This window comes from Pseudonaja textilis, chromosome 10 (genome assembly GCF_049901715.1).
Source record: "Pseudonaja textilis isolate UNSWEBS1 chromosome 10, rPseTex1.2, whole genome shotgun sequence".
NCBI lineage: Eukaryota > Metazoa > Chordata > Lepidosauria > Squamata > Elapidae > Pseudonaja > Pseudonaja textilis.
Genome location: NC_141999.1, coordinates 20,572,413 through 20,597,461, shown reverse-complemented (window position 1 = coordinate 20,597,461; position 25,049 = coordinate 20,572,413). Strand labels below are relative to the sequence as shown.

Genomic DNA, 25,049 nt, shown 5'->3' with positions numbered 1-25,049 from the left:
CTCTCAGTGTACATAAAAGTAAAGATACATTCGTCAAGAGTCAAGAATCAAAAGGTAAACACTTAATAATAGTCACAGGGTGCAATAAGCAATCAAATCATACTGGAAACAGTCAATATAAATCATAAGGATACAAGCAACAAAGTTACAGTAATACAGTCACAAGTGGGAGGGGATGGGTGATAAGGAATGATGAGAAGACTAATAGTAATAGTAGTGCAGATTTTGTAAATAGTTGGACAGTGTTGAGGGATTTATTTGTTTAGTGGAGGGATGGTGTTCGGGAAAAAACTGTCCTTGTGTCTAGTTGTTCTGGTGTGCAGGGCTCTATAGCATCGTGGAAACAATTTATGTCCAGGATATGAGGGGTCTGTAGATATTTTCACAGCCCTCTTTTTGACTCATGCAGTATACGGGTCCTCCATGGAAGACAGGTTGGTAGCAATTGCTTTTTCTGCAGTCCGAAAGTCTGTGCCTGCCCTGTTGGGTTGCAGAACCAAACCAGACAGTTATAGAGGTGCAGATGATAAGACTCAGATACATGTCTATGGAGATTTTCTGTCATTCAGTTCATAGTTGTCCCAAAGGTGCTTTTTTTTTTTTTTTTTCAAAAGATAACTGGACTTTCTGGTTTTTCTTTGAAGACATTTCGCTTCTCATCCAAAAAGCTTCTTCAGCTCTGAAGTCCATTCTCCACCATCCAGTCAGAGCTGAAGGAGCTTCTTGGATGAGAAGCGAAACGTCTTCAAAGAAAAACCAGAAAGTCCACAAAGATTGCTTTCACCTCTTCCTTCCACTCTTCCACAAAAGGAAATACCCTTTTATTCTCTCCTTTTGTTTCATTTCTTCATTAAAAGATAACAGTGCCTTTTTCTCAGGTGAGATATGAGATGTTCAACAAAGCTTTTCACTTTCTACAAATCTCTTTTAGTTCCCTTTTTAGGCAGGTGGGTTTGAGTCCAAATATAAGTAGCCTCGGCTCACAACTATTTATTTAGCCACTGTTCAAAGTTATGATGGTGCAGTCCTCACACTTACGACCATCATTGTGTCCCCGTGGTCATGTGATTAAGATTTAGGCACTTGGCAGCTGATTTATTATGGTTGCATCATTCCAGGGTCATTTGGGACCTTCCCAGATGGCTTTCAAAAAGCAAATTCCAAGGAGGAATTAGACACCCTCACTTGACAATCGCCTTGCTTAGTGATGAGCATTCAACTCCCAATTATGATTTTAAGCAGGGAGTAAAAATTAAGGCCCAGGAAGCAGCAGGAACATAAGAAGATGATCAAAAGCAATTTTTCCCCCATAGCCCCAGAAACTAGGTCCAAGAATAACAGGTGTAGGTCTGCAGTGACCTGAATTTCCTTCAAATGTCCAGCTCCGCTATCAATGGCAGCCTCTTCTCACAGAGGGTTTAATTGGTTTTCTTACACGTCGCAAAGGATTGGTTTAGATAATCTTGGGATCCCTTCCAACTCTCTAACTCTTTGAAAAATCAAAGGAATTGGGTATGCTCAGATTTGAGAAGAGAGGACCCTGGGGGGAATATGGTAATGAAACCTTATAAAAAGATGTCAGATTAAAAGAAAAAGGTAAGATCTGTTCCCTATCGTTTCAAAGCGTGGGCTACAACACAGCGATCCCCAAACTTTCCAACTTGGGGGCCCGGCCTTTTGTGTGTCTGTGTGTGAGTGGAAGGCACACACTTGCGTGTGAACCTCCACTTGAGCGAGCGAGCAGAGTTTCTCTCTCGTGCTTGTCCACCGCTCGTGCAAGTGGCGTTTCATGCATGTGTTCTTGCTCGTTTCTCCCGTGGCCGTGGCCCAATGGTGAATGGTGGCCCAGGGGTCGGGGACTCCTGCTACAACATACAGATAGTCCTTGATTTATGATCCCAATTGGGACCGGATTTTTTGTTATTAAGCAAGGTGATTGTTTAATGAGTATAATCTTTTTTTTCAGAGGTGGGATTCAGCAGGTTCTGACCAGTTCTGGAGAACCGGTCGCAGAAATTTTGAGTAGTTGGGAGAACCGGCCAATCCCACCTCTGACTGGCCCCGCCAACCCCATCTATTCAGTTGCAAAGCATTTGAATTTTGATCGCGTGAACGTGAGGACGCTGCAACTGTGGGAGGTGTGAAAAACGGTCCTACGTCCCTTTTTTTTCAGTGCCGTTGTAATTTTGAACGGACACTAAATGAATTGTCGTAAGTCGAGAACCACCTGTACTTTTCTGGCAAGGGGTGCATCATCCATCTGCTGCCCATCTGCAGGCTGGAGAGGTGGGAGAGGAGCGTGGGTACCACCACGAGGCATTCTGGAAGGATAAAATGCACTCCCTCATAATCTGGGCCATGGTTAGAGTGGTGCATTGGCCTAGAGGTAGAGTTCTCGCCTCCCAATCAGGAGGCTGTGAGTTTGATCCTCGGTAATCAGATAACAGATAATCAGAGTTGGAAGGGACCTTGTAGGTCATCTAGTCCAACCCCCTGCCCAAGCGGGACCCTACACCATTCCTGACAAAGGGCAGTCCAATCTGTTCTTGAAAGCCTCCAGTGATGACGCTCCCACAACTTCTGAGGGCAACTTCTGTTCCATTGGTTGATTGTTCTCACTGTCAGAAAGTTTCTCCTTGTTTCCAGGTTGAATCTCTCCTTGTTCAGTTTCCATCCATTATTCCTTGTCTGGCCTTCGGGTGCTTCAGAAAATAGCTTGACCCCTTTCTCCTCTCTGTGGCAGCCCCTCAAATATTGGAAGACCGCTATCATCTCTCCCCTGGTCCTTCTCTTCACTAGACTAGCCAGGCCCAGTTCCTGCAACCGTTCGTTGTATGTTTTAGCCTCCAGTCCCCTAATCATCCTGGTTGCTCTTCTCTGTACTTTTTCTGGAGTCTCAACATCTTTTTTATAATGTGGTGACCAAAACTGGATGCAGGACTCTAGGTGTGGTCTTACTAGGGCTTTATAGAGTGGTGTTAGTACTTCCCTTGATCTTGACTGTATCCCTCTGTTAATACAACTTAGGATTGCATTAGCTTTTTTGGTGGCGGTGGCTGTACACTGCTGGCTCATATTTAGCTGGTTGTCCACTAAGACTCCAAGATCCCTCTCACAGTTCCTGCTATTAAGCCTGGTTTCACCCAGTCTATACGTGTCCTTTTGGTTTTTCTTGCCTAAGTGTAGGACTTTACTTTTCTCTACGTTGAATTTCATTTTATTACATATGGCCCAGTGTTCTAGTCTGTCAAGATCCATAGATCTTGAGCCTATCTTCTTGGGTGTTAGCTATTCCCGCCAGCTTAGTATCATCTGCAAATCTGGTAAGTTCCCCTTCTATTCCTTAATCTAATAGGTAGAGACAGTTATTTATCTCTCTGGGCACAATGAGAATATATCTGCTGAACAAAACTCCTCATTGGCAACAGGAAGGGCATCCGGCCAGTAAACGCTCTGCTAGCTCCATTCAGTGGCCCAGGCACCACCCCACAAGGGATTATGGGGCACGGTTGAGGAGAGACACAGGCCTTTTCTGGAGGCATTTCCTGCCCACGTTTGCCTGTGTGCTCTTTTGTCCTTGCACCTGTGAGTTGTTTGTGTGACTTGTTCCCATCTCTGCTCGCCCCTATACTGCTTTGAGACCCCTCTAAATGCCAAAACAACATTCACAAAGTGGAGGTTGCAAGGCTAGAATCGGAACCAGGTGCCCTTCAGGTATCTTGGGACAGCATCAATTGTTGTCTTCGGGCGTACGCAGATGGTGATGGATACGGATGCTTTTCAGACTTTTAATTCTGTGGTTGAACGGCGCGATGATGTGATACGGGGTGGAATGGGGGAGGAATAATTGACACTGTGTAATCATTTTAAAGTGAGGAACTTTGCCACTCAAATGCATAATTTATGCAAGCTGGGGAGGGGAAAAAGGAGTCCTTCTGAATGACAAGAGGGGGTTATCTTCAGGCAGAAATTTTTGTGCGTGGTTTTCGAGGTGCCGGATAAACACTTTTTGGTGAGGCCACCTTGATACTGAATGGCCAAAGATCACATCCCTTGGCTTGGAACGGGCTGGCTCATCCTCTCTCTCCAATTTGACTGTCCCAGTCCTTGGCTTACAATGGTTCATTTATTGACCGTTCTAAGTTATGACGGCACTGAAAAAAAGGGATTTATGGCCGTTTTTCACAACTTAAGACCCTGGGCCACGTGATTCCCCTTTGGCAGCCTTCTCACAAGCCACGGAGAAACAAATTCACTTAATAAATGTGTTACTATCTGAACAATTGCGACGATTCACTTGGGTGTGGTGAGAAAGGATGTAAAATGGGACAAAATTCACTTAACAACATAAAATCTCGCTTAGCAACATAAATCTGGGGCTCAATTGTGGTCATAAGTCGAGGACTAGCTGCAGTCCATCACCCCAGGTCCTCTTCTATCAGAACACTATTTCTCACATCCTCTCTTCTTTGATAGACCTTCGCATCCCCACATTTTGAGTAGAGAACAGAACGGAATCGAATGTAGCATAAGAATAGAATGGAATAGAAATTAGAACAGAAATCAGAATAGAATAGAACAAAGTAGAATAGAAAGTAGAGTAGAATAGAACAGAATGTAGAGTAGAAAAGAAATTAGAATAGAATAGAATAGAATAGAATAGAATAGAATAGAATAGAATAGAATAGAATAGAATAGAATAGAATAGAATAGAACAGAATATATATATATATAAAAAAGCGAAAGATCACTCACGCATCATCACAAAATCTCCAGAACCATAAAGCCTACAAACTTGAAATTTGGCACGTATGTTCCTCTTGGTTTCTAGGGGCTCACTGAGAAAGGATTTTTCAAATGAACATCAGAGCATTAGTATTACGTATGTTATTATTATTAACATGCTCTGATGCTAAGGAGTTCTACTCCCCCTCCCCACCTGAAAAGAAATCTATTTCAAATGCAAAACACAAGCAGAGGAGTTTCATTTTCAGTTTTAGCTTTAGTTTCACAGCGCCAAGCAGCTTTAGTACAGAAGAGTTGAGCTAAGCCACGCCCAGGCTTCTTGCTGTCTCCTTCTTGCTCACACAGCAAATACTGTTTCAGATTCCCAACAGCCGTCAACTCTCTCACACACTGACAGGGCGCTATCCAGATGGATGCTGGTAGATAGAGGCAAATTTCCAACCCCTTTTTTCCCTCCCCCAAAACTAAGCCCAACCACATAGATTCGTAGCGAAGCATGGGTATAGAGCTAGTATAGAATAGAATAGAGTAGAACAAAATAGAAAGTAGAGTAGAGTAGAGTAGAGTAGAGTAGAGTAGAGTAGAGGAGATCAGCTATTCTATTCTGTTAGTCTTTAATTAACAAAAACCCTCCCCAAAATGCATGGAGCGAAAGTGTTGCAGTTAAGGCTGCAGATAAGTCCCAAGTTTAAAGCTCAGTTTATGTCGCGTTTGTCTTGTGCAGGGCTGTGTACATTGGCTCTTGGCGTTCAGCATGGATAACACCGGTGAACCTTGGAATCGTGCTAAGCCTATTAATGTGGACACCTCTATGTCCACCATTTAGCATTTATTTAACATGGCTGAAGCATGCTGTGGGAAGAACACCATTCTAACACTGACCTGGGCCCTTTTTGTCTCTGTGCTGTTTATAAAAAGGGTTTAATATTTTACATGTTCTCCTACAAGCAGGGAAAGGGGATTGTTAAGAGGTATAAATAAATACCTGTCAGGACTGGGTTCATTGAAGCGCTGTGTATTTTCCTAAGATTGCACGCAGTCCCCGAAATGCCTGCATGAGTCCATGCAACCTGCTATTTTTTTAATGCCTTATAATCCACACACCCGTGATGAGGCTGTTCCTATAAGGAATTCTCCCAACAATCCCTGTCATGCCCTTCTCTTTTCACATTTTACTTTGCCGGTTTTTGTGTTACTCCAATGTCCTCTTGTTTATGCCTCTGTGGAATTAATAGCTGACTTGTGAGGATGGGAAGGATGATTAGTTAAGCTTCAAAAGAGGAGAAGCCGGTCTTTCCTCCGGATCTTAGCTCCTTGGCAAGGCTATCCACCCGCTGACCACTGACCATTATCTTTCAGATTATAGTCTGCATAAAACACTTAGGCAGATGAATATTTCTCGATGGCCTCACATAAACAAGCCAAAATTATAATAAGGGATCCATGGTGCTCTCTGTTTTCTTGCAGACTTTTCATTATCCAAACTAGGTAACATCATCAGTGCTAATCACAGCACTAGCATTCAAGGAGTCCTCGTTGTGTAAGCCTGAGCTATAAATATTTCCTTTATTGGGACAAAATTATGATAAACACACATGCACGTACACGAACGCACCCCAATGGTGAAGCTAGGCCAGCCATATTCAGGCAAAAATGAAGATTATTAGATAAACACCAGCTAATAGTAAAAAACTCTCACTTTCTCCTGAAATGGCCAGGGAGGGTTTTGCAACCCAGATATAGCAGCCAAAGTTGATTTTTCTGTCTCATTTTCTGACCTCTTCTGCTCCCTTCTGAGGTTTGCTCAGAGAACAGTCTCTGAGTCTCAGTAAATAATAGCCGCGGTGGCACAGTGGTTAGAGTGCAGTACTACAGGGTACTTCTGCTGACTGCCGGCTGCCTGCAATTTGTCAGTTCGAATCTGACCAGGCTCAAGGTTGACTCAGCCTTCCCTCCTTCCGAGGTGGGTCAAATGAGGACTCAGATTGTTGTGATGACCCAGAGCATATCAGAAGTATAACAAAACCGAAAATGTAACTAAAAGTCCTTTTAATGCCTTCAATTTGGCTTCACTGTTTAATTGTTCACAGTGGAGGAGTAAACTATTTTCAAAATAGCATTTCAAAGGAAAGAAACACAGTTCAAATTCAAAGAGCCGATAACGAAGCAAAAACCAAAAACAAACTGCATTGAATAAAGTTTCACGACAGACCAGGTTAGATAATTGCCAACTTCAGGAAGATAACTAGGGACAGTCCATTGGAAGAACTCCAACCAAGATAAACCTTCTTTAGGAATAAAACACTAATTTGTCTCCAGCGTCTGTTAGCACGCAGGTCCAAACTCTTATGCAGATCTTCTCACACCTGCAACCCATGAAGAGGATCATGGCCCTCTCCTCCCGAGTAGACCACATTTTACCCTGATCCTCTCCTTCCTGCGTGCTCTAGGATGGAGAGGGGATGGGCCTGGGTCCTCCTGACTACTCAGAGTCAGCCTCCACCAGAGGCATGACAATTGTTGCGGGCAAGTGGCTGACTCTGTAAACGGCTTAGAGAGGGCTATAAAGCATTATGAATTCGTATATAAGTGTAAGTGCTATTGCTACTGCTAAGTCATTTCTTAGGGATGTACCTTGCTCCTCCTTATTTTGAGTTAGTTCTTACCGACACGGAATTTCCAAAGCTACTTTGATGCCCCTCAACTATGCCCTTCTCAAGAAGTTGTTTTTGATAAGGATAGGTCCACCCAGCAAGCAGACTTCCTTGATGATGACCAGATGTCCTTTCTCCAGGAAACAAAGCTGGTAACAACCCCTTCTCTCTTTTTCTCCATCCTAGTTAGAGCTCAGGAGGTCCAAGCCGAGAATGTCACGGTAGCAGAAGGCGGGCAGGCTGAGATCAATTGCAAGCTGCACCAATACGATGGCTCCATTGTGGTGATCCAGAATCCATCTCGGCAGACGCTCTTCTTCAACGGCACACGAGGTAACCTTGTTTCTAGGCTTCAAGGTGTCAAATTGTGGGCTGCTGGGGATGGGATCTCGGTTTGAGCTAAAGAGCCACAAAGAGTTAGAGCACATGAAAGTTGGGTCATCTACTCTCTTGATGTCCCTTCAGTGTTGATCTACGAAGTTGTCCAGGGCTGTTCAGAACCATGACTGTAGCTTGTTGTGACCTGGGAGAAGATGATTCTTATTTGTTTTATTGGTCCACCACTGAGGCATTTTCCCTTCTGCTTCTTACAGCCTTGAAGGATGAACGTTTCCAGCTGGTGGAGTTCACCCAAAAACAGGTCCGCATTGTGCTCTCCAACGCCCGTCTGGAAGATGAAGGTGGATACTATTGCCAGCTGTACACAGAAGATACCCACCATCAGATCGCCATCCTTACAGTGCTGGGTAGGCATCCCCCTGCTAAGCAACTGGCTGGCTGGGGAATTGAGGGAGTTGAAGTCCAACAAGTCTTAAAGTTGCCAAGGTTGGACACCCATAGTTCAGTCTTTTAAACTGAATATCCCCTCCCACACCACCTCTGGGGCTGCTCCAGATTAAAACCAGCAGGTCTTCTGGGATCATCCATCATCACTGGTGTCTTTCAAGAAGAAATGAATCTCCTGCATGGGTTGGCGGTGGGGGGTTGGACTAGATGATCTACAAGGTCCCTTGCAACTCTGTTAATCTGTTAAACCCTTTGAGATTACGATGCTCAGTCGAATCACTTGCTGCTTGATAATGTGCCTAGGGGAACCCTTTGTCTCCCCAAACAAGTTAGAAGGTCTGTTCAGTGTGTATTCATCAATAGTGTCACGTTGTGGGTCTATTTATCCTAGCTCTTTTATGTTCCAATTTCCACCTCTTGCTTCCAACCATCTGTAAAATCGATTCCATGTATTGTAGGACTCAGTTTCCCCTTTATTTTTTAGTTCTAGAGTTAATCTAATTTTGCACAAACCAGTGTTTTCTTTATTATCTCTCTTTCTAGAGGTGTATTTTCGTCAGTGGTGGGATTCAAAGTTCTACGGCCGTGGCTTGGTGGGTGTGGCAGGGGAAGGATATTGTGAAATCTCCAGTCGGAGGCAGTATTTGCTGGTTCTCCAAACTACTTAAAATTTCCGCTACCTGCTGAATACCACCTCTGGTTTTCACTCTTCCATTGCTGGGCGTATACCATTCTTGGTGCTGTTAGGATGTGTAGTATTAAATAAATTGATCCTTTGTTGTAGCCCTCTGTTGTAATTCCTAATAAAAATAATTCCGGCTTGAACTCACCCTTTGTTCTAGCCACTCCTGAATCTGTCGCCAGAATCTCCTTACATACTGGCATGCCCACCACATGTGATAATATGTGCCCGGTAATTGCTTGCCGGGTTTTTACCCATTTCTTAAAGCTCATCCGTCTAAATTTCACCCCTCTAACTCAGACTGCAGACGCCCCAAAGGGAGGGAAAAAATCAGATACATTTTGGAAGCTGCCAGTACAAAGGACATCCTAACATACGATTGTCTAGACAGACTTCGATGGCTGTCCAGAATTTCAGACCCGTCTTCTTTTATCCCTCTCAGGAGAGCTTAGAGATTGAACCTAAGATCTCTAGCGCGTTGAACATGTGCTTTGATGCTGAGCTGTAGCCTTCCTGAAAGTCACACTTTCGGGAATCTACCAAACCTGCCAGACAAAAGACTATTTATTTAGAAGACACAATCGTTTTTCAAGGTCAGCCTTTGGCGGTAAGGGAGCCGATAATCTTCAGACGGGGAGAGAGAAGATTTGGATTCTTCCTTAGCAGAACATCAGCGGAAGCATTGATGCAGATGAAACAAAACCTATACCTCCTTTTTTTTAAAAAAAATAAATAAATCTGATTTTGCAAGCATGAAATGTTGGGGAGGAACAAATGGAGGTTGAGGGATTTAGCAAACCCTTGTAATCTTCAGAAACGCATGCCCACCTCTTGGGTCTCTCTGTTTTTCTTCTTAGCTTCATTGTAGAAGGCTAAGTTCTTGTTTTCCTTCCTAAAATGACCTTCTCAGAATTGAGAAGCTTGGGTGAAGACATCTCCTCCCACTATCAACTAGCCGTTGAAATATTAATTAGGAAAGTTGCCTCATTAGAGGCGGTTCAGGTACTCAGGTGAAGGATTCAGCCATGGGATGTGAGATGATGGAGGGGATGACTAATGACCTGCCTGGTTTGGCTTCTTCCAGTTCCCCCGGACAGTCCTTTAGTGGAGGTGAAGGAACAGGCAGTAGAAGGAGGAGAAGTTGAACTCACCTGCAGCGTTCCCAGGTCACGCCCTGCGGCCACCCTGCGCTGGTACCGGGACCGGAAAGAGATAAAAGGTGTCATTCCAAATGCTGAATTGGGCTCCCTGTGGAAACCCCGTGACAAATAAAATAAATGTATTTCCTAGAAAGTGGGATCCAGGCACTCTGTTGGCGTTTGGCCCAAAGGCAGCTTGGAATTCCAAGTTAAGGAATATCCTATTCTTCCACTTGATGTCCTCGAGATGCCTTGGGTGATGACGGAGGATGCTTCCCGCCTTACATGTCTATGGAGATTCTCAGTCATCCAGGTCATAGTTGGCTCAAAAGTGCTCAAAAGATAACTGGACTGTTTTTTGAGGAAGAAGATGTTTCACTTCTCATCCAAGAAGTTTCATCATGGATGGAGCTTCTTGGATGAGAAGCGAAACAACTACTTTCTTCTTCTTCTTCTTCTTCTTCTTCTTCTTCTTCTTCTTCTTCTTCTTCTTCTTCTTCTTCTTCTTCTTCTTCTTCTTCTTCTTCCTCCTCCTCCTCCTCCTCCTCCTCCTCCTCCTCCTCCTCCTCCTCCTCCTCCTCCTCCTCCTCCTCCTCCTCCTCCTCCTCCTCCTCCCTCAAAAAACAGTCCAGTTGATATAGATATATATATATATTCGTAGATTTTCATGGATACAGGTATGTAGGTCTAGGTGTGTTCGGGTCTTTCCCCGTGTAAAATTAAGAGTATCTTGGCGACGTTTCGGCGAGGTCCCACTTGCCATCCTCAGGCTGGTGCTTTTGGCTTTGTGCTGAAACATCGCCAAGATATTCGTAATCTTACATGGGAAAAGACCCGAACACACCTAGACCTACATACCTGTACCCGTGAAAATCTACAAAAACATTATATATAGTTACGCTAGTGATTTGGGTTGAAGCTGCTCGGCCATTATGTATGTTAACTTTTGTAATGTTTTAAATTGTTTTAATTTTGAGTCCACCCAGAGTTAGTTATTAAGATTATCCATATAATACCTATCTGGAAGCAGAAGTCCACAGATCTTAAAAGCTGCCGAGGTCATACACACGCCTGATTTAAAGGGGAGTTGTTCAGCGCTTGCTGGGGTTGTCTGACGGGATATTTGTGTGTATTTCAGGAACAAGCAGCAAGCAAGAAAATGGGAAAGTGTTCAGCATCACCAGCACGGTGCGTTTCCGAGTGGATCGCAAGGACCACAGCAGCATCGTGACCTGCGAAGCCATCCACCCGGCACTGCGCGGCCAGCGGAAGCAGACGCAGTATGTGCTAGATGTACAGTGTAAGTGACTGCTGGAGCTCCCTAGGGAGGGAGGGGGGGTGGGAGAGGTATGTTGTAAGCCAGGCTCAGGTTAGCAAGATCGAGAAATGGAGCCATGTTGCATTTTGCATCCTGGTTGCCCCCACTCCCCACCCCCACCCCCTCGGTCTTGTTTGAATGAAGGAGGCAATCATTATGAACCCTCTGTGGCTTCATGTTCAGAGGAAAAAAACTAAGCAAGGACCAGGCCTAACAGACAGGCCTGGATACCCAAAAGTCAGGGGTTTTAAACGGGACGTATATTCCACTAAGATTTCATTCCAGCCACTACTTTACTTCAGCCCACTAACTAATTGGTACAGGATCCAGGAAGATGATCCCTAAGGAAAAACACTTTTAATAGAGTCACCTGTTTACCTTGGGTTAGATTTGGCACAATTCCAGGTTCCTGCACCACTTCATCCTGCAAGTCTTTCCTACGCATTGTTTCTCCCTCCCCTCAAACATCGATATTAATTCTTGGCTTATTATTTTAAAATATTTTATTTAGCTGTTCCGCTTTGTTATGCTTGAAAAACAGCTCCTACTACCTTATGCCCTCATTTTGATTTTTTCTTTTTTATTCTGCTTTTCTGCCTACTAGCAGCTTTCCAAGGTTGTTGACAATAAATAACGTGTAGGTTGTTTTTTTTAAGGCATTGATGATGGATGCCGTTTCTGAGGGGATAGTGATGTAAAACGTTCACACTTCTGGCTGTAGAAATTACAAATCCAGCATGTAAAGAAAGAAGGAAAGATATAGATTAGATTAATTAGATAGATAGATAGATAGATAGATAGATAGATAGATAGATATAGATATAGAATAGAATAGAATAGAATAGAATAGAATAGAATAGAATACAATACAATACAATAGAATTCAATAGAATTCAATACAATACAATAGAACAGAAGAGTTGGAAGGGACCTTGGAGGTCTTCCAGTCCAGCCCCCTGCCTAGGCAGGAAACCCTACACCACTTCAGACAAATGGTTATCCAACATCTTTTAAAAAACTCCCAGTGTTGGAGCAGTCACAACTTCTGGAGGCAAGCAGTTCCACTGATTAATTGTTCTGACTGTCAGGAAATTTTCTCCTTAGTTCCGAGTTGCTCCTCTCCTTGATGAGTTTCCACCCATTGCTTCTTGTCCTCCTGCCTTCAGGTGCTTTGGAGAATAGCTCGACTGCAGCATTTTCAGCTGGAGAGCAAACAGCAAGAGCAGCTCTCCTAGATCAGATTAAAAACTCATCTAGTCCAATATCCTGTTTTCCCATCGATCAAGCCAGATGCCACTGAGAAGCCCAAAGCAGCATTTGAACAAGTACACTCTACCGTAGTCTGATTAGCACAGTAGTTAAGCGTAGGCTGGGTGGTGTGACATGAAGTAGACAGATAGCTGGCTTGAAAATCTTAGGTCAAAGAGCATGGAGAAGGTTCTTCATCAGAGGGGAGCGAAGATGCCCCTCGGTTCAGCCCCGGCTCTCCAGCATTTTAATGACGTTTGATGTGGGAGCAGAGAGAATGCTGATCGCTTCTGGATGACCCTTGGCTGGGCAGGTTAGCTAATATTCTAAGGAGATGGAAATAAAATTCAAAACAATCTTGATCAGCTGGGAAAGCAGGCAGGAAGCGGGGCTGGGATGCGGCCGGTATAACAACCAGTTCGGTAATCGCGGGTGAATAGCAATGCAAAAATCCTTACCTGCTAATGTTACTTTGGGAGAGTAACACAGCTGAGGAGCAGCAATCTGCTCTTCCACGCTGATCAGCTGGGATGATAAAGGCCAGTACAGTACAGCACAGGGGCAGGCGGGCGAACCCACGTGATCGTCGGAGCAAACTGGTTCGCTCCCAGCTGATCTTCGGAGCTAAGGGTTCGCGCAAACCGGTCTGAACTGGCAGAATCCCATCCCTGGCAGAAAGTAACTGCGAGGCCAGACACTTTGTCAAATGCAAAGTTGATATTTTAGGAGACGGATCAATTGCACCACTTCAGAACGGGGAATTTCTGGCTTGGCTCTGCATTTTTTTTGCGGAGAAGAACTTAAGGGCTAGTGTAGTAGAGACAGACATCTGAGACAGTCCTGTGATATGAGTCAAAAAAAGGAGGGGGGGGGGAAGGCAACCTGGAACTAGTTCAGACAAGTGTGAGGAGACGGTCAGAGGAGTGGAAACTAAACCTTGTGAAGAGAGATTAAAAGGAACAAGGATAGCAACTCATCAGAAATCTGAAAGGCTGTCACGCGGAGACAAATGCCAAGATTCCTTCCCGAGATCAGAAGGAAATTAGGAGCACCTTTTCTGACTCCCACACTGGATTCAAAGGCTCACAAAAGTTGCAGCTCCCTCAAGCTTCTGCCTTTGATTCAAATCGGTATGTCGGAATAAGGGCGACCGGGCTGTGATATTTTTTTTTGCTTCCCTGAGTTCCCTCCGACAATGGCTACAAAGAGACTCCTTCAGTGAGCTGTCAGAAACATTTTGAGCCAATCTGAGCATTTCTGATGGAAGCCAACTTCTGTCTTTAATTTGAAAAGCCACTGAGGGGAACGCAGCTAATCCTGCAATGGACTCAAAAAGAGGATTTATGACCCGAATCCGAAGTGCCAACCCAATTGCCTCCCATCCACGCAATCCTATTACCTCAGGTGCTCAACAACATGGCTGCATTTATGGCCGTTTGTAGCATTCCCATAGTCACATGACGATAATAGTTTATGCCCCAAACCGGCACTTACAATAGATTCGCTTAATGACCAAGGCATTTGGTCAGTGACCGACGTATTCACTTTCTACCACCACGTTAGCTTAACAAGCACCACAAAGGTTGTAAAATCGAGTTAGTGATGTGACCGATCCCTTTTATCACTCTTACGACTTATAACCACGATGGGCATGTTCCATTAAGGTCATAACTCGAAGGTTACCTGCAAATAATTCAGATCAGGCTGACCGCATTCCTACATCTGTAGGAACAATTGCTCCTATACATTGCATCCTGAAGCGTTTTGTGCATTTTTAAGCCAAGAAAAGACAGGAATCTTCAAGATCTTTGAGAATCAGGTTGCCAGCAAATTTTGTACTGCATGCAAATTATTATTAGAGTATTATTATTATTTCTGTTATTTTTTTCTTCTCTTTTTCTAGATTCACCCACAGCCAGAATTCATCCCCCTCAGGGAGTCATGAGGGAAGGAGACACCTTAATTCTGACTTGCGCTGTAAATGGCAACCCGCTGTAAGTCCTTCTTCTGGGTGGAAAAAAGAAAATTTTGGACTTATTTTGGTGGCAGCAGGAAAGAATCTTGTGCAAAAAAACAGGCTTTGGGAAAAGGTAGTAAACCGTGGTAGCGGTTACTCTGATTTTTACTGACATTTATTTAAAAACCCAAATCTGGTGCTGAGAAAAGTGAAATTGGCGGCCCCTAACAAATGAGAGCTGTCAAATAAGATATTAGAATATTTTGGGCTTCATCAACCAAGGGTATTGATTATTAGACGAAATCTGCCTCTGTCTGCATTTTAACTAAAACAATATATCAAAAATCCAACTTTTCACAAAAGACCGAAGAAGAAGAAGAAGAAGAAGAAGAAGAAGAAGAAGAAGAAGAAGAAGAAGAAGAAGAAGAAGAAGAAGAAGAAGAAAACTTCAAGACCTCGTGCAAATCTAAATCATAATTTCTACTATTCGATTGGTCCAATTTAGTGATGGAAAGCCCTATTATTATTATTTTTTGCCACTACAAATAAAGCAGCTGACAGCCTTTTTTATCAAGTGCAAACGATCCCATCCTCTTCCAGGAGATGTTGATTTTAATTTTGACTTCTCTCTGTTTTGGAGCATCAGCTGTTTCAAAAACAGTGTGTGCGTGCATGTGTGAAAAATGAGACAGGGAAGACAGTGTTCACAGCCAATAGCAGTTTAGAAAAGGAATAGCCGTTGGTGGCACGTGCACATTGAGTCACTTTTCTCCTCCAACGATCGGGTTTGGCATGTTTTTATATAACCTTGGCGAAGGAGATGCTGTTTGATTAAAAAAAAAAGAATATGGAAAAACAGGACCGGAAACAAACCTTTGCTTGCCCCCCGCGCAGTGTGTCAACAATTCTGGTCTTTCGTCTCTCTATTTTGCTGCTAATGCCAACAGACACAAGAGGGGACAGGATTTCTGTCCTTCACAGATTGGCTTTGAAGATTGGATTTAGTGTATTTAACCAATCAGCAACTGATAATTGCTAGACATGGATATTGGATCTGGGATCAATTAGGCTTAATTTGGGGGGATGATTTTGGATTGAAGCTGTGGTACTTTTTCTTGGAGTCGATTACCATAATAGTTTGTTAACAGAAGGTTTGGGGGATTGTAATCTTGCCTCTTTCCCCCCCATTATTATGGATAATCTTTATTAATTTTTAATCATCATCATTATTATTATTCGTATCACTTCCCTCTTAACTATTTTATTATTGATATAAAATTCTTTTGGCCTGTTTTGTAAGGGGTGGGAGTTTCACCCAATCAGCTGAATGCTGATTCATTCTATTAATCAGCATTCAAACTAGGAATGATGCGACTGGATGTGTATGTGTGCTTATCTATTTTTAAAAGACACCTTTTAATGTCTTCTTTCTTGTCTTTTTTTCTTTTTTTCTTCAACATTTTGGTGTTTTGTATTTTAACTTTTTAAAAAAAATAAATTAAATATATATTTTTTTTAAAAAAAGGATTCCTGCCCTGGCCGGGGCTGCCATTAATATTATAAAGCCAGCCATTTTGCCTAAATGTCTGCTTCGGGTGCTGAGACCTCATTTTTTTCCGCCACCCTTTTGTGATCAAGCTGTCCTTGCCGCTCTCCCTGACCCGCCTGAATGATGGGTACAATTCCTGGGCAGAGTTATTACTTGAGTGCCCCTTGATCCAGCCGCTGCCTCACGTGTCCATCTATCACCTGGTCTGGCAGCAAATAACCTTGAAGAGAAAAGAGCTGCTTTTTCAAAAGAGTGTGTGTGTGGGTGTGTGTGTGGAGGTGGCAAGGATGCTACGCTGGTGGCCAGAAGGCGGCACCAGAGAAGGGGGCTGGGGAGGTGAGGCATGGTTCTGATAGATTCTTTTGGGTGCCCCTTTCAGGCCCAGAGACATTAAATGGAGCCGAGCGAATGAAACGTTGCCTGAGCGAGCCCTGACAGAGGGCGAAGTCCTGACTATTCCCAGCCTCAGCATGCTGGATAATGGCACCTACTCGTGCCAAGTGGCCAATAAACATGGACGGTCCTCGGACCAATACGTGCTGGTAGTTTATGGTAAGTCAAAACAACATTTTTGCAGCTTCTTCTGTTTCTGCCTCAATCTAGAATCGTGATGGCGAACCTATGGCACATGTGCCACAGGTGGCACACAGAGCCATTTGTACAGGCACGTGAGCCCCAGGCAAACCTACCTTATTGCGCATGTGTGCGCCTCTCAGCTGACTTTTCAGGATGTTTGAGGCCTTTTTTGGCCTCTCAGATGCTTGAGGGAAGCCTCTGCAGCCTTTGTAGGCCGAAAAAAAGACCTGTTTCATCACTTCCTGTATTTCCGGAAATACTGGAAGGGACTAAATGGGCCCATTTTTTGGCCTACAAAGGCTGCAGAGGCTTCCCTCAAGCCTCTGGGAGGCCAAAAAAGGCCTCAAACAGCCCGAAAAATCAGCTGAGAGGTGCAGTGCCGGTAAGGGGGCAGCAGAGGGGATCGCACACGCCTGCACAGGGGAGTGGGGGGCCACATGCATTGCCTTCTAGGTGCTGGCACGCGAGCTCACAAGCACGCACACAATTTTTGGCACAGGAGCCCAAAAAGGTTAGCCACCACTGACCTCACATTCCCGATCTTCTGCAGCTGCTCCTTTTGGTCTTTGTGGTCTCAGGTCCAGCCCTCGCACTTGGGTCTAAGACAGGGGTGTCAAACTCAATTTCATTGAGGGCCACATCAGGGCTGTGGTTGACCTCAGTGGGGCGTGGCTGACCGGGTGGGTGTGGCTAGCTTGACGCCACTCACTGGGTGTGGCTGACTGGGTGGGCGTGGCCACCTGGATGGGTGTGGCCAGCTTGACGCCACTCCCCAGACTGCTGGCCCGATTTTTCCTCTTCGCATTGGGTAGACCGGGCTGAAGCGACACGGCCTGGCCCCTTACATTTTCCAGGATGGTCTCGCGGACCAGATCTGACCAAATCGCGGGCTGGATCTGGCCTACGGATCTTGTTTTTGACAGCCCTGGTCTAGGACAACTTGCCAGGGCCAATTTGCAGCAGGACAATTTGCCATGGAACAGGATTTAACACTAATATCGAAAGAAATGTTGGAATATAATCAATTCAATAAAGGATTCGAAAGGAGGGATGAAGTGATATGTAAACAACAGAAATTAAAATGATTTTTAAGATTACGTTAACTAATTAAATTGAATTGTTGAATTATCCTGTGTTGAGTTGTCCTACGGCAGAGGTCTCCAAACTTGGCAACTTTAAGACTTGTGGACTTCATCTCCCAGAATACCTCAGCCAGCTATGGAAATGGCTGCTGACTCAGGCCTTTGGCTCCCCACTGCCAAGAGGGAGGGTGACCAGAAATAGGAAAAATGGAGGAGACCAGGGGTGGGATTCAATTTTTTTTTTACTACCAGTTCTGTGGGCGTGGCTTGATGGGTGTGGCATGGCTTGGTGGGCATGGCAGGGGAAGGATATACTGCAAAATCCCCATTCCCTCCTCAGCCCACTAACCTGCTTTCCAGCTCTGTTCTCCTGTGCAGGGCAACCAAAGGAGACCCAGCCGATCAGCTGGGACTCGGGAGGAAGGGAATAGATGGGGTTGCCAGGGCCAGTCAGAGGTCGCATTGGCCGGTTCTCCAAACTCCTCAAAATTTCCGCTACCGGTTCTCCCGAACTGGTCAGAACCTGCTGAATATACCACCTCTGGAGGAGACCCTTCCTTCCTCCTTTCTTTTGCAAAGCAGCGCAATTTTTTTTGCGAGAGATGTTTCTCCCTTCAGTTCATGTCTTCAGCACCTTTCTCTCTCCTTGGCAGATCCTGGGGCTATTGTAGAGGCCCAGACGTCAGTGCCCTATGCCATTGTGGGGGGTATCCTGGCTCTTCTCGTCTTTCTTGTCATCTGCGTCCTCATCATCATGGTCTGGTGCTCCATCCGGCAGAAAGGTCAGTAAGGGGGAACCCAGGAGGGTTTCTTAAGTAAACCTCGTCCCTCAGTGCTGGCCAGTAGGAAGCTGGTGTTCTTTTTTCAGATTGCTTCTCCGGGGGCCTTGCACGCATGAATTTGGGGGTTGAGCGGTGGGTTGAGGTGCTAATGCCAGGTGGGACCAGCTCTGCTCAATGTCTCCCCCGCCTTGGGAACGTGGGAAGGAGGGCACGGCACCTCTCTGCAAGACCCCCGGTGTCAGATTCCAATGCTAAAACATAGAACCGACATAGCCAAGAGAAGATTGCTAGCGCCCATCCACCTCCTCTGTCTTGGCCTCTTCTGCACTATGGCCAGCACCAGCGGTTTCTTCTCCAAAGCCCCTGAAGGCAGGACAAGAAGCAACAGACGGAAACTGATCAAGCAGCCTAGAACTTAGGAGAAACTTTCCGACAGTGAGAACAACTAATCAGTAGAATGACTTGCCTGCAAAAGTTGTGGGTGCTCCAACCCTGGAGGTTTGCCAGAGGAGATTGGACAGCCATTTGTCTGAGATAGTATAGGGTTTCCTGCCTGAGCAGGGGGTTGGACTAGATGACCTCCAAGGTGCCTCCCAACTCTGCTATTCTGTTATTCTCAGTGTGGTTACCGAATGCAGAGACCAATTAGGAACCACTGAGTGGAAGAAGTTGGCGATGGACGGTGCCTAGTGGTACCCAGTACCTATTCATTTATTGAGAGAACTAATATAGCAACTACCTCGCAGTGTTCCTAGGCAGCGGTGGGATTCAAAAAAAAATTATTACTGGTTCTGTGGGCGTGGCTTTGGTGGGTGTGGTCGGGGAAGGATACTGCAAAATCTCCCTTCCCTCCCCACCCCACTAACCTGCTTTCCAGCTCCATTCTCCTGTGCAGGGCAACCAAAGGAGAACCAGCCAATCAGTTGGGACTTGAGAGGCGGAGAATAGATGGGGGCGGGGCCAGTCAGAGGCGGTATTTGCCAGTTCTCCAAACTACTCAATATTTCCGCTACCGCTTCTCCAGAACTGGTCAGAACTGGCTGAATACCACCTCTGATCCTAGGCACAGTCAATAAAAACAAGATTAAAAATGGAGCAAGCCCTTTCCCACCAGGTGAAAGAATACGATTATAGAATATGATTATTGTTGACCTCCATTCAGCCCTCTTCTAGCCCATTTTCAGGGGGAAGTACCGGGTCTTCTCTGTCTTTCGGAAGGCTAGAAGATAAGAGCCCCTGAATCTCAGTAGACTATTCTGAAGGTCTGGGGCGTCTACAGAGATGGTGCGCCTCTGAAGCCCCCCTCCCCAATAGAATTTCTATTCTACCTGACCTAGTGGGATGAGCAGATACCTTCAGCCTCACAAATAACTTGGCCTTGGACATGCCTTAAATAATGTGCCAGAGCTAACAGCATGTAGGTGTGTGAGTTGGGTTGAAATATGATGGCACTCAACATGATCTACGAGTATCATGGTTTGCTGGTTCTCCTGTGGCTTGCAAGAGTTATTATGGTCTGCCTTCCTGGACTGAAGCTGCTGTTTTTTTTTGGCATCTAGTCGAATTGGATTCAGCCCTGATGGGCTGTGATCTCATTTGCAATTTTTAAAGACGAATCTTCCAGGGAAAGCAGTCTCCTCTTGAAGCCACAGCTGTAAAGACTTCTGTTGCAGCCACACAGCTGCTATGCCTCTTCTGGGTCACAACCTCTGAAAGGCACTGGATGGACAAAGGCTGTCCAAACCATAAAGCCAGTTCCCTGGCTGGCTCTTCCTTATCATCTGTGTTCTGTTGCCCCGAGAATAATAACAAGGTTATCCTTCCAACCTTGTTACACCCGAAGGAAAGGCTGCATGACATGATCCAGTGATATGGGTTAATTTTATTAGTGAAAGGACAGCCCGGTTTCTTTTCCTGGAGTTTTCTTTTTGTGGAAGGGAAGTCTCTAGAGTTGAGGTCTTCGGTCAACTCTTGCTTCTTGTTCTTGCAACCTTCCTTAGATCACCCCTCAAGTGGATTGAAGGGTGGTCCAATCGGAGTGGCATTCTGGGTTGGTTGGTTGGTTGAATCAACTTTGATAGCCACCTCAACCAGCAACGGTTGTTGAAATGTGTTTTAAAAAAGGTTCCTCCAAGGTTCCTCGTCGTTTTATCCCTTGCCCTGCATCCAAAGCTCATCTAATCAGCTCCAACTGATGTCAGCAGGGAGAACAGCCATCATGTTTAATCCTTCAGCTTCCTTACCTTCCAATTCACGGAGGAGCAATGCTGATTTTCATTTCTGCCCCCCCTGCTGCTTAAGATATTAAAAAAGCGGCAGAACGCAAAGGAACCTTCTATTCAACCACCAATAATTGTGCTAGAATCACCTCTAGGAGAAGAATCAGCTGTAGGAGAGAGACTGGCAGAGCCAGGGGGAGGAGCAGGGGTGGGATTCAAAAATCCCAGCAACCGGTTTGCTGCCCAGTTGCTGGGCAGGCATGGCCTACCGGAACGTCCAGGAGGGCCGTTTTTTGCCTTCCCAAGGGTCCAGAGGCTTCCCTCGGGCCTCTGAGAGGGCGAAAACGGCCTCCCCTGGGCTCTGGAGGCCCTCTGGAAGCCGGAAACAGGCCCGTTTCCAGACTTCCGGTACTTCCGGAAGTTCCATTTTTTCCCCCTCCCAGAGTCTCCGCGCAGACCCTGCACTTACCTGCATTGAAAATGGGCCGTGTGGAGACTCCTGAGAGGGGAGGGACCCGACGATCGGTTCAAATACCGGTTTGGGGAACCAGATGCAAATTTAACATCCGGTTCGTCCACACCGGTGCAAACCGGTAGAATCCCCGCCCCCCCCGGGGAGGAGTCAAGAGGGTCATCAGTTTAGAATTTTTATGTCGTCACAAAAGGACAAAATCTAGCCCCCTCCCAACCACCACAGACCCTTATTTAATTCTACCCACGTGCAAAGCAATACCGTGAGGCAATTCCTATGCATAAGTTTGAGCAGCAAATTAGTAATTGTGCACTTTGAGTACAGACCTGGCTGTTTGCATCTGACACCAACTTAAGGATCAACTAGACAAGAGTGGAGGCAGTTTGGGGGACGCGCTTAATCCACCCCCCCTCCCTCTCTCTTTCCCCCACTCCAACCCCCTTTTCTGCCCTCACAGGTTCCTACTTGACACACGAGGCCAGCGGGCTGGATGAGCATGGAGAAGCCCGCGAGGCTTTTCTGAACGGCGGAGATGGTCATAAACGCAAGGAGGAGTTTTTCATCTAAGCCAGGGGAAGGAAGAGGAGGAGGAGGAGGAGGAGGAAAAGGGGGGAAAGGGGTGTTGGGAGAAGCTGGCGAAGGAGAGGGTGCACTGGAAAGGGGAGAGGGTTGCAGAAAAGCTCTTGTTCCGGCTGTGGGTGGGTGGGGACGACTGGCTTCAAAAAAAAAAATTGGGAAAAAATGAACGAAAAGATGCTTTAAGGAATATATAAAGCCCCCATTGTGTACAAAAACCGACCACCGGCGGCTCCCGCTCTCTTTTCCCGGTTTGATTTTCCAAAACCGAGGATTTTTTTTAAAACCCCCTCCCCTTATCCAGGAAGCTCCGCCCCCGTCCCCACCCTCTCTGCCTTCAGATGCCTCTTTCCACCAAAACCTTTTCCTCCCCACCCTGTTCCTTGGGTAGGGCTGGGTAGGGCATGCTTAGCACTGTTCCCCCCCACCTCCAAAAACAAAGTGGGGAGGGGGCAGAGCTGCGGCATTTCGCCCCCCCTCCTTTTGGGGTGGAACCAGTACTTTGGGGGAGGGGGATGTTTGTAAATAAAGTCCTAACGGGAAGTGGAAGACACACCCCTCCCCCCATGGGAGGTTGAAGGCGAGGGGCATCCCTGTGCCCCCCCCCCCAGCCCCCCCAAATTGCTTTGTTAGGTCCGACCTTCCCAGGTATTTTAGCACTGAGATTCACAGTATTTGGGGAGGGAGGCAGGGCTAATGGGGGGTAGCTTTGAGGGGGGGGGGAAGGTACCCTGGTCTTCTGGATGGATGGAGAACCCTTGACCTGGAGTCCTGGGTTCTGGATGACCCTGAAGACCTCGTGTCCGTGCTCCTCACCCTCCGCTCTTCAGGAGTGCCGGCGTGATGGCCGCCTGCCACGAGGGGCATCTTGGGGATGTCTTTGGGTTGGGTTGGGGTGTCTCTTTTCGGCTGCATGCTTTTCCCGGTCAGGGCCGGGCTGCTCAAGGACTCTTGGGCTGTCAGAAGCAGGTTTTATTTCTTCAAAGCCATGATAGTTTGGGGAGGGTAACGGAGGGAGGGGGAGGGAGGACGAGGACAGGGGGAGGGGGTGTCTGTCTGTCTGTCTGTCTCATCCTTGTTATTGTGACATTCTCGGCCGGAGGGCAGGAAGTGGGACCCCCAAAGCCCACCGGATCATCCACTTCCCACGCCATGTTCGCCTCGTCATCTGTCCCATCTGGACAGCACAGCTTGTTGGGCCAGCTTCTGCGGGAGGTGGAAGACCTGCCTGTTTTTATTGTTACGTTTTCAAGTCCGGCCGGCTGAAATATATTGGTGAATGCAGATTAAAGTTGACTTGTCTCCGTCTCCTCCTCCTTTCCTTTTGACCACGTGGGGAGCCCCTAGGCCAGGAGTCTCCCACGTTGGCCGCTTTAAAGACATGCGGACTTCAACTCCCAGAATTCCTCAGCCATCTTTGCTTCAACTCCCAGAATCTGCTGGCTGGGGAATTCTGGGAGTTGAAGTCCACAAGTCTTTAAAGTGGCCAAGGTGGGAGACCCTTAGCCTAGGCTACCCTCTCCTCTTTCTCTTCCTCTTCTTCCTCCCACCTTTTTCTTTCTCTCCTTTCCTTTTTCTCTTTTCCTCTCCTCCTCCTCCTCCTCCTCCTCCTCCTCCTCCTCCTCCTCCTCCTCCTCCTCCTCCTCCTCCTCCTCCTCCTCCTCCTCCTTCAGAAGAAGCTGATTTTGGACACTCTGCAAAACGAAACAAAACAAACCAGAACCAGAAAGTAGAGACTCAGCCCCAGGTTTGGATCCTGTTTCAATGAACTTCACCTTCTAAGATGGCAACTGTGGTAGAAGATGGGTTCAGGAGCCACTGTTAAAAAAAAACACGCCTGCTTTGCCCCCCAGGGGCAATTGAAAACGGACTGCTGTGGATTTAAAAGAGGAAAAAAACGCCCGGAATAGCTGAATTTTAGTGGAACGCCTTTCCTATCTCACCATTCCAAAAGCAGCTGCCGTTCCGCGGGCCCCTCTTCTTGTGCTTTGCCCAGGTCCAACCCTCCACCCAAAAAAGGGGCATTTCCAACACATTCTCTCAACTTCTGACCACGTCCTAACACCTGGTAATTCCCGATGGTTCCTTCCAGGTTTTTTGCCGACTTTTTCCTCCATTTGTGCCAGTAAATGCCCACCCTTCCCTGCCAATCTCCCTGAAAATCTCCCCTTCCCCTCACCCCTTCCCCTTTTGTCTCTTGTCCGGGGAGAAAACTTGCAAAACAAAAACAGAAGAAGAAGAAACTGACCGTGTGATTCTGTGTCCGTCTCTGGCTCGCAGTTTTTTTATTTTATATTGTTTGTGTCTTGGAAAGAAGGGGAGATTAAAAAAAAAAGGAAAAATATAATAATTAATATATAACTGGGGATTGGGATGTGTATAGAGGGGCTTATTCCTCTGCAGCCCAAGACTGTTTCCCCCGTGCCCGAAAGTTAATATATATGTAAATATCTATGTCTGCCTTTTAACCACCTTTGATACTTCAATAAATCCCCCTGATTAATTCTTTTAACACCAGTGGTTGTGCGATCCTTGTTCATCAGCCTGCGAAAGCCTGCAGTGAAGGTTGCAGAACAAAGCGGGTGGAAGGGGGAGTGGGCAACCGGTACAGAATGGGTTACATCCCCTAGGCCAGAGGTGGGGAATGATGGTTCTTTTATGACTTGTGGACTTCAACTTCCAGAATGAAGCATGGTTGGCTCCGGAATTCTGGGAGTTGGAGTCCAGAGGTCATAAAAGGGCTCTAGTTCCCCGTCCTGGCTCAGGAATTCTGGGAGTTGGAGTCCAGAGGTCATAAAAGGGCCCTAGTTCCCCATGCTGGCTCAGGAATTCTGGGAGTTGGAGTCCAGAAGTCATAAAAGGGCTCTAGTCCGCCGTGCTGGCTCAGGAATTCTGGGAGTTTGAGTCCACAGGTCATGAAAGGGCCCTAGTTCCCCATGCTGGCTCAGGAATTCTGGGAGTTGGAGTCCAGAGGTCATCAAAGGTCCCTAGTTCCCCCAACCCTTGTGCCCGGCTATTTTCAGTTTCAGACATCACAGGTGCCCACAGTAAACACAGCAATGGGGTCTTGTAGCGCTTGTAGTATCTGCCCAGCCTGATGTCCTCGGAAAGAGCCATCGCTGAATGGGGCATCTGACTGCTTCTCTCTTGTGGAAGAGGAGGCGGCTTTGAAGGGCCCTGAAACCCTCTGAAGTAGGGGTTAGTCCTCGGCATACGACCCCAATCGAGGCCAACATTTCTGTGGCTAAGCGACACATCTGGTT

The 25,049-nt window shown here is 46.3% G+C and overlaps 1 protein-coding gene across 1 annotated transcript in view; it reads left to right on the top strand.

The window, feature by feature from the left end:
* Nucleotides 1–24,298, top strand: part of CADM4 (cell adhesion molecule 4) — a 155,565-nt gene extending 131,267 nt beyond the window's left edge. Inside the window, exons 2-9 of the mRNA XM_026715314.2 lie at nucleotides 7,587–7,733; nucleotides 7,994–8,146; nucleotides 9,953–10,087; nucleotides 11,146–11,307; nucleotides 14,477–14,567; nucleotides 16,459–16,631; nucleotides 18,391–18,519; nucleotides 21,668–24,298. Of these exons, the coding sequence (XP_026571099.1) occupies nucleotides 7,587–7,733; nucleotides 7,994–8,146; nucleotides 9,953–10,087; nucleotides 11,146–11,307; nucleotides 14,477–14,567; nucleotides 16,459–16,631; nucleotides 18,391–18,519; nucleotides 21,668–21,777 (1,100 nt within the window). The 3' untranslated portion in view covers nucleotides 21,778–24,298. The remainder of the gene's footprint in view (nucleotides 1–7,586; nucleotides 7,734–7,993; nucleotides 8,147–9,952; nucleotides 10,088–11,145; nucleotides 11,308–14,476; nucleotides 14,568–16,458; nucleotides 16,632–18,390; nucleotides 18,520–21,667) is intronic.
* Nucleotides 24,299–25,049: the final 751 nt, after the last annotated feature.